Source organism: Pyrus communis, chromosome 13 (assembly GCF_041283825.1).
Source record: "Pyrus communis isolate YQ-2024b chromosome 13, ASM4128382v1, whole genome shotgun sequence".
Taxonomy (NCBI): Eukaryota; Viridiplantae; Streptophyta; class Magnoliopsida; order Rosales; family Rosaceae; genus Pyrus; species Pyrus communis.
Window position 1 is genome coordinate 30,057,735 of NC_142577.1, and position 12,829 is coordinate 30,070,563.

The 12,829-nt window shown below is 37.2% G+C and overlaps 2 protein-coding genes across 3 annotated transcripts; both read right to left on the reverse strand.

Annotated features, from left to right (window-relative positions):
* Nucleotides 1–3,009: 3,009 nt before the first annotated feature.
* LOC137737347 (plant UBX domain-containing protein 2) lies at nucleotides 3,010–8,017 on the reverse strand. Of its 2 annotated transcripts, none has more exons than XM_088682973.1 (3): nucleotides 6,746–7,949; nucleotides 5,544–5,822; nucleotides 3,010–3,161 (listed from the first exon to the last, which is right to left on the reverse strand). In XM_088682973.1, exons 1-3 carry the CDS (start codon nucleotides 7,679–7,681, stop codon nucleotides 3,126–3,128), a joined length of 1,251 nt encoding a protein of 416 aa, XP_088539099.1. In that variant the 5' UTR covers nucleotides 7,682–7,949; the 3' UTR covers nucleotides 3,010–3,125. The 2 variants fall into 2 exon arrangements, with proteins under 2 accessions (XP_088539099.1, XP_068332896.2); XM_068476795.2 differs by lacking the exon at nucleotides 3,010–3,161 and adding an exon at nucleotides 4,546–5,061 and having other exon boundaries at nucleotides 6,746–8,017.
* Nucleotides 8,018–10,148: 2,131 nt separating this feature from the next.
* On the reverse strand, nucleotides 10,149–10,830 carry LOC137738166 (uncharacterized). Its single transcript, XM_068477792.2, has one exon. The coding sequence runs from the start codon at nucleotides 10,737–10,739 to the stop codon at nucleotides 10,347–10,349; it is 393 nt and encodes a 130-aa protein (XP_068333893.1). The 5' UTR covers nucleotides 10,740–10,830; the 3' UTR covers nucleotides 10,149–10,346.
* Nucleotides 10,831–12,829: the final 1,999 nt, after the last annotated feature.

A 12,829-nucleotide genomic window follows, 5' to 3' on the forward strand; every position in this document is an offset into this window, starting at 1 on the left:
AACCGCCGGGATCCTTAAGAATTTGTAAAGCTTATTGCAAGAGAAATGCAACAGAGATTTTCGGACTATCTATGCACTCCCCACTATTTTATACTTTTCGCACAATATCTTATAATGTTATTACGAAAATTATGTCAAAAATATAATATGACAAATAATCCATGAACAGTTCCACTTATGAAAGAGTATGCTTAACATTTCTCTAAATGCAATTCAAAATGTATGTTACTATTGTGCTGAGTTTGAAATTATAATTTATTTCTTATTTTTTATTGATGTATTATTGTATCACAATGAATAATTAATGGTAAAAGATCTCGTATCGTGAGTAGTGAGTATGCTATCATATGGACCATATTCAATTCCAATTTCACGTGTCACGGTATTTTTGAAATTATGGAGAGTATATCAGGTTGGTAAAAACCTAAATAAGATATTCAATCACGTCATTTGAAGCATAGAGCTTGCTGGTTGCACTTTAAGTACTGGTTTGATACTGATGTGTTTTTATAAAAAATAGGTATCAAACAAAGTTGAGCTTAAAAAAGTATTTGGTAAACACTTAAAAACATCTTATTTTCACCGTTTTGGATAAAAAAATTAAAAAAAAAAACCCTAAAAATGTGAAGCAACAAAAATAAGCTTATTTTCACAGCACAGCAATAACAAATCTGCCCTAACTTCGGCAAAAAATAAAGTTTAGTACATGCTATATAGAGGAGCTGTTGACCCCGACATTCTTACTCTTCAGTATTTCCACAACTAGCAAATTTAAATTCTCAGTCGCTCTGTTTTAATTTTCCACCAGCAGAGAAAAGGAAAGGAAGTTTTCAGTCTCTCTCAAACCGTGACTGTGAGCTGGGCCATGTCCCCCACTCGCATAAATAGTGAGCTGCGCCACAAGATGAAGAACCCCTATGTTGCACAAGAAAAACGTTCTAGTGTCCTTTTCTTCCCAATGATATTTTGAGGTTTACGTTCTAGATCTGTAATTTGAACGTCTATGCACATGATATACATATTATATCTAACCATTATTTGTTTTTAAGTGCATTCGATATTTTAATGTAACAAACAACTCAATTAACCCATGTAGTTTGGATTAAAAAAACCCTCATATATGGAACATACTTGTAGATTAAATGATTGTAAACGCTTTTATAAAAAAAAAAATGGAGTCCAAAATCACTTGAAATGCTCATGCAAGTGCTTTTACAGGATTAATTGGTGCTTCTTGTAGTTTTTTTTTTTTTTCTTTTTTGGGATTAACTTGCATTTTTACTAAGTGTTGATTTTATAAACATTTTCTCTAAAAGAATTTTCAACCATTTAAAATTACTTCCCAAACGAGCTCTTAGTAAATGCAACATTCTTTTCATTCCTTAAACCTTGTTAAAATCTGCACATCGCCCCTTGTTCCAGCTGAACTTGACAAAAAAAAAATTAATGTTTTACCAAAAAAATTATTTGTTAAAGAGGAGGCTTTTTTAGATGGTGTTGTAAATGCGTTGGCTAAACCTATTGATGGTGGGGGTGAAATTTCATCTTCTAAATCTCGATTAAATGAGCCTATCGGTCCTAGCTTTATTTCGAGACGTTCCGCATACCAGCCTCTTCAAACATGACTTATTGCTATCTCTCCAATGTGGAATTCATGCTAACACTCAAATCTCAAACTGGTTAAGAGAGGTTTCAAATCTGACTCACACAATGTAAATACAACACATACATATATAATGGAAGAACAATACTTGGCTACTCAAAGAATGAGTATTCCTACTCAAAACTATTCATTGCCGATTCATATAACTTTATATTTATAATCGGAATAATTCATATTGTAAATACTCCATAAAGATCGTCTCTGCAAAAAAAAAATCAATTAAAACTAAAGTCGTTTAGTCATCGAATTGTATAAAAATAGATGAACGGAATTGGTAAAAGCATTGCAAACTGTCTATGTATTTGCTACAATAAATTGACTAAACGATCTTATTTTTAATTTATTTTTTTAAGAGGAATTTTACAAAGTGATTCATAATATGAACAGTTCTGATCATAAGCACAAAACTCTGTAATTCAAACACAAAAAATACTTGAATAAGAATCTTTACTCATTCTTGAATAACCAAGTATTATTCAATTATGAATTTTACTATTCATATATCACAATAATATCATATCTAGTTCCTTCCAAGCCAAGATTCATTCCGTTTAAAGCCACATAGATCCTAGTAAAACGGTATTGGTTGGTGTCGTTTCTATATGTATACATACAATTACAATATGCCACCTGTTTTGGTTTGTTTTCGATCATGGTGCACATTGGCATGGGGACCAAAAAGCTGAGCAATCATTCGTCAAACGATCGAAATAACACAACCGATGTTATACGTGACATGCGACAGCCGACGGGTCACATTTATATAGTTTCTGTGGTGTATTTTAATGGTGGTTGAAACTTGGAGCTTCACACTACAGTAAAATGAGGACAATTAAGCTAAGCAACATGCAAATACTCCAACTTAAATGAGCACAAAACATATAATTTAGAGGATAAAAACATGCAAATGCATATCATCAACATTCCAATATTGACTACCCACTTAAATAATTTGCAGCCTTTATCGTTTTCCTCTAAAATATCTCTATTCTCTCGTTCTTGTTTAGGAGTTTTAACGTATACGAAGATTCTAACCTGAAACATCTTTCATGAACAATGATTTATAATGATAGTGTGAAAAAATACCGTGTTTTTCGAATGACAGTTTGGCTAATTTTCTTGCAAGTAGACACAATAGCAGAGCTAGCTTGGGATCAATGGCTGCTCATGACTCCAACTTCTTAATACTACCTACATAGATTCGTATATAGATTTATCTTTAACCTCAACTAAGGAGAGAGTGCACAACGTTAAATTACAACCTATTGTTGCTTCTTCCTTCTTTAATTGTCTTTGACCCCAACTAAGGAGAAAGTGAACAACGTTGAATTACAACTTATTGCTGCTTCATCCTTCTTCAATTTTCTTCTTCTTACCTGTGTCTTCTTCTATTTCTTGGGCGCAACATATGACGTAAAGCTTCACTATAAGTCTTGGCAAGCAATGAGCCAGGTCTTGACAATCATCTAGCCTGGGCACACTTTGACAGATGCAGATGCTAGAAGAACACATAAGCTATTGATAGATGTCATCATAAACTTTCAGGGAATATTCGCAAATTTAATAAATAGCCATCATATGCTCAACATAACAGGTGTAATGAATTTTTTTTTTTTATCGAAATCGTAATCCAAATATAATAAAATCAGGACTCGACCACTGAGTAAACATTTCAATATTTCTTTCTAATGACAGATTGATGTGTGCGCGAAGATTTGTGTGTGTGTGTTTTAATGCTTTATTTTTATGAATAATATTATTTAATGACACACATGCTGCAGTTGAGCTCTATATTTTTAATTCACAAATATGCATGCCCACGGGTTATCATCTTTGAATGAACAAAACCATGTGCTAAGGCTGCCTTCAAAACTTAAAATATGTCATAATTTAATCCCTTAATTTCCCCTTTTTATAGCTTCTCCTGCATATACTGCAAAGTTGACCACGCACAGGCACTTGATTCTAAATTCCCATGGACGTGCCCCAACACGAACAGGAAGGATGCATATATATAGATATAGATATATATATATGTATAGATATATATATATATATGTGTGTGTATCATTTGGCCGACTCATAGTTTAATCATCACCACATCTCAAATGTACAATTTGGCACGCCACATGAATTAAAAACTACACATTTTAACTTCTGCAATTTAAAAATTCATTATTTTGGAAACAAAAATCCATGTAAGTTTTTTATTCTGTTGTGACCGTGGCCTTTTGGTTTTTATATCCACAACTAGAATAATTAAATATTCCCTTCTAAAGCTCATCTCAGTTGACTTGGTGTCAAATTTTGAAAGAATCAGATTACCAGACCACACTAATTACATTGATATTATTTTGAAACTTGTTTGTGTAAATTTCTTATCACAAAAGGTCGATATAAATACGAATAAAACCATATATAAGTCGTACTTAATTTTATCGTTTTTCAGAAATAAAATTATGGTATTCAACTCATTGAACAATGCTTAAGTTGTCATTAATTTACAATCTATTAAAATTACAATAGTACTATTTACACACCTAGTTTTACTTTGCACACATCTTTATAAGTTTTTTACCATTAATCTTCTCAATTTATTATACCCTAAGATCAAAAATTAATAGAGCGTGTTAAAGGTAAAGAATGAGTATGTGAGGCAGAGAAAATATTGGCGCAGCAGCGGCAGGTCTGCTCCAATCCGAATGCAACACAGTGCAAAAGAAGGACAAGATTGAAGGGAATGTTACTCTCCCTTTAGCAATTGCCATATAAAGTAAAGGTGAACCAAAATATTCTTTTTCTTCTCACATAATTTTGGCTGTGATGCGTTGTTTACTTTTTTTTTTTTTTTTTTTTTAATAGTTAAATGTTTTAAATTTAAATTTTGTAAATAACGAGTTCGATAATAATTTATTTCACTGCCTCGTGAGGATGAGTAATAACATCATTCTCCCAGCAGCTGACCCCAAAGAGGCAGGCAGCAGCAGAATTACAACATCACAAAAAAATACACGCTTCATCTCATGCGTGGTCTATTGTGCATGCAAGGCGAAAAAATGGACATCCAAAAGATTATTTGGCTGAACAACTACAACATGAATGGGAGAAGCAAATGCACCAAGATACCGACGGCTAAAAGCTTATACAGGAGCAACAGCTGAACCGCTCGTAAGTGGTTCGCTTATTTCAAGGAGTTGGTTACACAGCCCTGTGAAAACAACCGAATCTGTTTCGATGGGCTTGAACTTGACAAGAGCCGAGGGCATCAAATCCTCATCAGCTAGTGTTGCAGCTTTCTCTCCTGCTGCTGGAAAATGAGGGATCACCCGCCGTTTGATAGCTACAGGATTTAACAGCTCGAATTCCAAACTAGGCTCTTTCAACGCTGAGCTCACATACTGGTTTCATCAAGACCAAATAAGAAGAAAAATAAACAACGTTGAACTCTTAAGTTGAAACAAATGCACAAGGAACAAATACACTCGGACACAAATTGTGTATATGTATCACGTTTTAGATTCGTTTTCATTTCCCTCATTTGGGCTGGCTACATAATAATTTTCCAAGCAAAACTTGTTTTAGACATCAAAGGTTACATCTTTATTCAAACATAAAAAAAGGAAACATACTATGCAGGATGATACACGAAATACTAAAAAGTTGGAGAAAATGCAGATTTTTATAGTTGTTTGCTTGGAAAATTACTATGAGAGCTGAAAAAAGAAGCAGAAACTTGTTCCAACATATCTATACATATTACATATACGTGCACACTCCTTACTGAATATTTATCACACCCTGTTATACCATATGAAACTTGCTAAACTAGACTCTAGAATGACAATTGATCAAAGGATTAGGAGGATGGGAAAAGACTAACCTCGTATAATGAGCTAGTTGGCTCCAAAGGAGAAAAAACACCCTGGAGCACCACTCCATCGGGAAACTGGATCCGGATAACAGTTTTTCTGTATCTCCTTTTAGCGGCTTTCGCCTGCTTTTCCTTGAACGACTTTGGGATCAACAACTGTGAATCTTCAATCTTTTTCTTTCTCATTTCAGCTTCTCTTTTCAGCTCCGTAGCTGTGAGGTTGTAGAAAGATGCTGGTACTTCAATTCTTGCTGCCATACTTTCAGAGACCGAAAAGAAGACCCTCGTCTGCACAAGAAACAAATTTCAGTAAACCACAAGTAGTTAATTGAAAGAAAATGAATCAGACATAAGTCTGAAACAGGAAGCACTATCTACAAAACGAAGGAATCCCACAATAACATATACGGGTATGTGTTTAACTTTAATGGTACAAAAAAGAAAAAAAAACAATGGTAAAAAAAACGAAGGAAGCACTCAGGTTATTAGATAGAATACACTTAAAATAAGCACTGATCTGTAACCAGCTTGATCATTTCAATGGTTGCCAGAAATTTAGGAAAATTTCTTAATGAGAACACTGGACCAGAACATTTTATCTGATTTCCAACTACTTAAACGTCAAGATGAACCTTCATACACATTTAACTGGATTATAGAAAATTTTCTCTATAATACACATCATTTTCACTGGAATTTTGGGCAGCAGTGCTTTTACCATCATTTAACTGGATTCTACCAATAAACTTTTGGTTTAAAATTTAACATACAATGCAACATCGAATTCTTCAAGAGTGTGTCCTTGATTTTCTTGTGAATAAATGGAATGGGACAAACTATATTATCAAACGATAAGAAGTCACTTCTTTATATTCTGCCTAACAGCCTACTTTGAAACCAGCCTAGTTGACCAATGCAAGTCTCAAGACAAGCAATTAACTCAGGGATCCCATGTAAATTTAGAAGTAGCTACCGAAGGTTTTGGTCACTTTCGAGTTATAGTATTGCTTTCCAATCATCGACACTGAAATTCTATAATCCTATCCTAACAACATTTATAACTTTTGGGAAGGATATTCCAAGATATATTAAGTAAATGATCAATGATTATTAGCATGCTAAGACTGCCATAGAAGATGAAACAAGAATGAACAAGCAACCAACGACAGACTGACAGTTAATACGCTAAACAGCATAAAGAGTTAACATACCTGCCGGTCGACCTTCTTTGGTTCAACTGGTTCATCCACGTTCAGTGAAGCAATGGATGGCAAAGGGTCTACTTCTTGTACCTTCGGGGGTTCCAGTAATGCTATTGCCTTTTTCATTAAACTAATTTGTTCCTCCTTAGGAACCTCCATCAATGCCCACATCTCCCCATCCTCCTCTTTCAATTCAAACCCCACAAACTCCAGCAACTCAATGCCTCCCACAACCTCACCAATGGCCTCCCGTATCTTCGGATTACTCATCCGGATCCTTCTAAACTTCACATTCTCCGGTTCCTTAACTATATTCCTCAACAGCCTAAGAACAACCTCAACCGACCCTGCAGCCGGATTTCCCGAAGCAAAGGTACCAATGCAAGCTTCCAAATCACTCCTCGACGACTCAGACCCGTTATCCGGCGACCCCGAAACGCCAACACCCTCTACACTTTTGTGCTCCACAGGAGCATTAACACAGCTGTCCACATGTACGGAGACCTCGTCTTCCGACCTAAACGATTGCCCGCAAATCGGACATTCGAATACATTTAGCGTAAACCCGTTTTGGGATCTCTTCCCCGGCGTGATCAGAGAGTCAAACGGATCAAACCCAGAATCCGTTTTCCGATCAGGCTTCGAATTGCTCGACGGCTCCGCCTTGCTCTGGTCAGGAATTTGCGCTTTCTTCTGATCAAGAATCAGCGCTTTCTGAGGCGAAGGCCTGGGATTTGGGGAGGCGACCGAAGAATTCGAATTCGAAATGGGAAGGGGTTTGGGATTGGATTGGGGTGTCTGCTTAGGGCGAGTGAGGACCGAATCGGCGGTGCCGGAGGAAGAAGACGATCCCAAGACTCGGCCTTGGCCCTTGAATTTAGCGGAGGAGGAAGACGAGAAGGTGGTCTTCATGAAGCCCTTGAACTTGTCTTTCATGTCGTCCATGTCGGTTAATGAAAGAAAAAGAGAGCTAAATCAAGTCAACGATTGATGCGCAGCGGAATCGGGAGAGGAAATTAGGGTTAGAAAGGGGGATTCTTGATCAAGGGAATTGGGGAGTGGATTAAGCCTAAGGAAAAGCGTGGATTAAGAATGGGGGAAGCGTGGCGGTCTGGATTGGATTGGACTGTACTGGTTGACTTTCGCTCGCTTGGCCGGGGTTTGTTGGATAATTTTCCCCGCCAAACGCCCTTGCGACCTTGTTGACAGGCGGGTTTTTTCCCTGTCAATTTATTTTTTTTTATTTTTTTATTTTTAATTCGGTTAAACAACACCATTCACAACTTAATTTCGTATCGAATTCGCCATTCGTTATTTAAGAGATTTAAACATTAAACCTCTAACCTACAAGTTATTCAATACTTCTTTCTTTTATGGAATTTATTTAATACTTCTGTTTATATTTTAGTTAGTCTTCTTCACCCCGCAAATACTCGTAATCAAGAATGAAGCTAAAAATATTCTTTAGGACGCCGACCTTATGCATGATGGCGTATTGACGTGCACATCGATGGCATATGTATGATGGCGTATTGAAATCGACATTGCCATCTCGAAGCAACACAAATTTCTTCTGTGTAAACTTGTTCATGTTCAATAAACCACAGCCCCAAGTCCAGAAGATAAAAGATTAAATCAATGTCAGCATGAGGTGCAGCCATACTAATTCGAATCGTCTTCTTCCTCACAAAATAACTCGGTGATGGTTTAGCTCAGAAGCTAAGTTGAGCTTGAGACGATACGATTGAATATCAGAGTGCGCTACGAACAAGACTACAAAATAGAATATAATTTGACAAACAAGAATGCTGAAACGACTACAAAACTCCAAGAGACTACATTATGACTAACTTATTTTCAACTGAATAACAAGAATGCTATTTATAATAAACTAACCCTAACCTTAAAAGGTAAGAAAATGAAACCCTAATGCTAACGGGCTAAGCCCAAAAAACCAACATTAAAGTAAACCTAAATACTAATATTTTCCAACATATACTTCCTCCTCCTCTAGACAATTGCTTTCCATTCAACACCAAAATCGACGACGACAGCATTATGTGCATTGTTTTTTCTTCTGGCATTGAACACCCGGAACTGTAGCGTTTACGTGTAGTGGTGTTCCGAGTGTCCATCTCAGGCCATTCCGGCAATGAATTCCTCTGTGCTGTCAAGGCCAAAGGAACATACTTTTTCGGCCAACGTATTTATCCATGCATCTTCCCACCGATTATCACGAGCAATCATTCACACAAGCATGACGATAAGCCTGATGTAAATTGGAAGAAGAAAAACCTTCCTCGCCTGGATAGGGAGTTATACAATGCCTGGTGTTCCGAGTATTGGGCGCCCGAAGAGAAGCGATAGCAACTGGAGTGGTGATACCAGTCAAGATGATCAGACTCATGGCGATGGGCGAGATCTAAACAGTTTTAGGGTTTAGGACAAGAACTAATTATAACTTATAACAAAAACAAGGATTTGATTACAAATCCACAATCATGCATAGACTTGCTATGAAATCATGGCCATCTCCAGGGCCAGTTTGCTAAGAACAGAACCCCCCAACCAACAAGTTCCAACCCGAGACCTATGAGTAAGAAAGCAACTGAATTCCAATGTTCTTCTGAAAGAAAATCGCTTTCCACCTTTCAGACAGCAGAAGCTAGCTCATTACAAATGGAGAGGGTCGTGACCGATACATGATGTGTGGGGGATGACTCGGCTCAGGGAGCTTACCTCTACGCTAGGTTTACTAGAACCCTACAAATGCAGACAACAGCAATGTGTGTTTGACACAACCGACCGCTGTCCTAGACTGCTCCCTTTCTTCCCTAAGCAGCCAGCTAGATTAGATGCTTGGCCTTTTTGCTTAGCAGGAGGCCAAGCTCCAGTTTTGTGGCCTCCTTCTACATCCATACCACTATGCCTTCTATGGTTATAACACAATTCTAATAGAACATCCAATGTGTTCCTTCCATCAGCACAAGCTTAACGAGTGAACGGAAACTAAGTTCAGGCTAAAACCAAAAGGAAGAGACAGAGTAAGTCGTTACAGAAGCCTAACGGAAAATGTTAACAGGCTACACGGATAGTGCTTATTGTTATTTATGGCACCTTAATCTCTAGTCTATCCAGATCAACAATTGAATAGAAAAAGGACAGTACGCGTTTGTTCCCGATCGATTCCTATAAATTAAATAACTACTGGATCACCACAAATGAAAAAATTTATAAAGTTATTAAACACCTAATTGGGGGTACTTACAGCCATAATCACTCATTCAACCTCACAAATCCAAATGCAATCTAAAGTTCTAAACTAATCAATACCTAAATTACAAGTTATATCCAAATAATCTAAACTCGGTCTCCAAAAAAACAAAAAAAAACAAACAAATAAAAATGTATGTAGATGAAGACGACTCAAATATTGATATCAGATAATCGTACTAGCAACACCCAGAAATTCACAGACGGATTAGTAATTTCCAAGTGCCAGATTAAACACAGAAATTCCGAAATCCGATATAAACGAAATCCAAATAATCAATCATCGAAACACAAAATAAGCTAAAAGCTTGGAAATCGAAATGCAAACCGAGTGGAATCAATCGCGATTCTTCAAGCGCTCCACGCGCTGGTTCAGCTGCTCGATGCGGACGACGAGGTGGGTGACGGTGTAGAGGAGCCAGTAGAAGATCAGTGCGGCGGCGATCAAGAGCGCGTTGCGCTGGCTCTTCATGATCGACTTCTGGTGGCGGAGGTACTCCGAGGGAGTGCAGGAGTCTCCATCGCAGCTCGGGCGAGTCTCGTACTTCCAGTAGATGTCCATGAGCAAGAAGAGGCAGAACGGCACCACCGACAGAAACGGTTTGAGGAGATTACGGGTGACGGTGACGAGGCCTTTGCGGAGGCCGTCGAGGCCGGGGATCGTGAGAAGGAGCACCATGATCGCCTCCGCGGCGGCGGCGTAGCCAAGGACAACCCACTCCAATGCCATCGGATCTCTGTGCTGCTCGCTTTCCGGTTCTGGTTTTTTGGGAGATTTCAGAAATATGCTTTGCTTCGCGAGTAAGGACTTCTCTCGATTTCCCTCAGCGCCTTAAACTGGACCGACGAAATTGGAAGCTGGAGGAAATCCGACACGTGGCAGCTTGTTGCTTGAACCGGTGGACTTTCGTCATACAGTTGGAAACGATCTGCAGTTAGGCCCCAATTTTTTTTTTCTTTACTTTTTGAGTCAATTCGGCCCAGCCCAAGTTTATATGGTCAGTTAGGCCCGACCCAAGTTTTGGGTTAGTTGGATACATAGGCCTAGTTTAGCATACCGCGTTAGTCATCGGATTAGGCCCTTTGTACAAAGGGATTTTCATTTTATTTTTTTAAATGGGGATTAAATGTGGGGTTTACTTTACATCGAATCTCAATGATCCGAATCGTTTATTTTGTTAGTCTCGATTCATAAATCATTCTAGCAAAAATTTAATTCAATCCGAAACCATTTGCCTATTTAATTATTAAGATCAAATTTCATTGTTTCTTATATAACAAAGTATTCGTTCATTTCTTTGAACTCAATTAGATTTCTTAAATATTTCCGATTTGGCTAATATTTTGCAAAGATCATCTATTAAATACAACTTGAAAAATGGACGGTTCAAATCGTTAAAATTCAATGTGGTGTGGATCCCACAACTAATCTCTTTTTTTATATAATAAAAATAAAAATCTTTTCCCTTAAAGGCTTCCGTCATCGGATACTGCTATGTAGAACCAATCCATTGCTTGGTATCATCTGTATTACATAAGAACCGAACAAATGACGAACCCACCTGTTTTATACGACCGTTACCCACTAATTTTTATACACCACAAAATCTATGTATGATGAGTCGGTCGATAACGAAAACACGCTCGCTGCTTTCTCGATCCCTCTCTTGCGAATCCTCTTCCCGTTGCTTGCGTTTGCCATGGTCTACCTCAAGAATTTCTCCTCCTCCTCTTCTTCTTTTCTATCTTATTTTATTTATCGTCTTGTGGGCAGCTGCTTTGTCATTTTCATAACTCGGACATCCACTTAAAACAGTGGGCAGTTGCGGAGTACCCTTTTGTCCCGTCCATGACACGTCACTTTGATTTTGTACATAATATTAGTCTAAACCTTTTGATCACACAACTGAACTCTTCTAACTTAATGATTTTTAGTCTAAAGTTTACTTTTACCGATATTGGATTTAATCAAATCTTAATTCACCGATTAATCTTATCAATCAAACTTATTCTAATCTGCCACCTTAATTTGTCACAACTATTGTCCCTCCGTGACTGCTTTTATCTTTGTCCCCTTTATTTGTTAACCATATGTAGGACACAGTTTCTACCTTATGTAGAATATGCTTTCATCATTCATGATTTTCTGCAGACACATATTATATTGTACATGTATATACATCTATATATATGTTTGACCACCTCAATTATTACCCCAATAAAAGTTTACCCTCTCATCTATTTTTTTTATAGATTAACCCCTTGAATTACTTAAAATGAGCCACTTTGCCCTTTACGGTTAGATTCGATTAAAGTTCATCAACTTTGTCATTAACACTAGCCTGATTTAACTCTCAAAAGTGAATCACGTGATGGTCACATAAATAAGGTAGGGGTATTTTCGTCATTTTAATAGTGTTTTTTTAATAGTTTTTTTTTTTAATAATTAGTACCTTACAATAGGCTAGTAACAATGTGATTCAATCAGTTGGTCATTAAATATTATTTTCTCTATTTTTAAACAAGTTCAAAACATCTTAAGAGGCCTGTAATGTCGGTTATAAAAAAAGTTTTTCACACACGGATAATAATGTGATTAAATTAGTTGTCAAATGTTTTTTTTTTTTTGAACAAACGATATTATCTACATTAAGGGGAAGGAGTGGGCTTAGTCTCACAATGAGCTAGTAATAATGTGATTTAATCAATTGTTTATTAAATATTATTTTCTCTATTTTTAATATAAATTCAATAGAGACCGATTTTGTCACATCCCCGCCCGGGGCGGATCACTTCCTGGGCCCACTCCACCACCGTAGC

Bases quoted from the DNA above. Each gene is read 5' to 3' on its own strand.
- LOC137737347 (XM_068476795.2), bottom strand. From the start codon at position 7,681: ATGGACGACATGAAAGACAAGTTCAAGGGCTTCATGAAGACCACCTTC. The intron at 5,823-6,745 runs GTATGTTAACTC...TTTCTTGTGCAG, and splicing joins CAAAGAAGGTCGACCGGCAG to ACGAGGGTCTTCTTTTCGGT. The intron at 5,062-5,543 runs GTTAGTCTTTTC...TGATGAAACCAG, and splicing joins CAACTAGCTCATTATACGAG to TATGTGAGCTCAGCGTTGAA.
- LOC137738166 (XM_068477792.2), bottom strand. From the start codon at position 10,739: ATGGCATTGGAGTGGGTTGTCCTTGGCTACGCCGCCGCCGCGGAGGCG.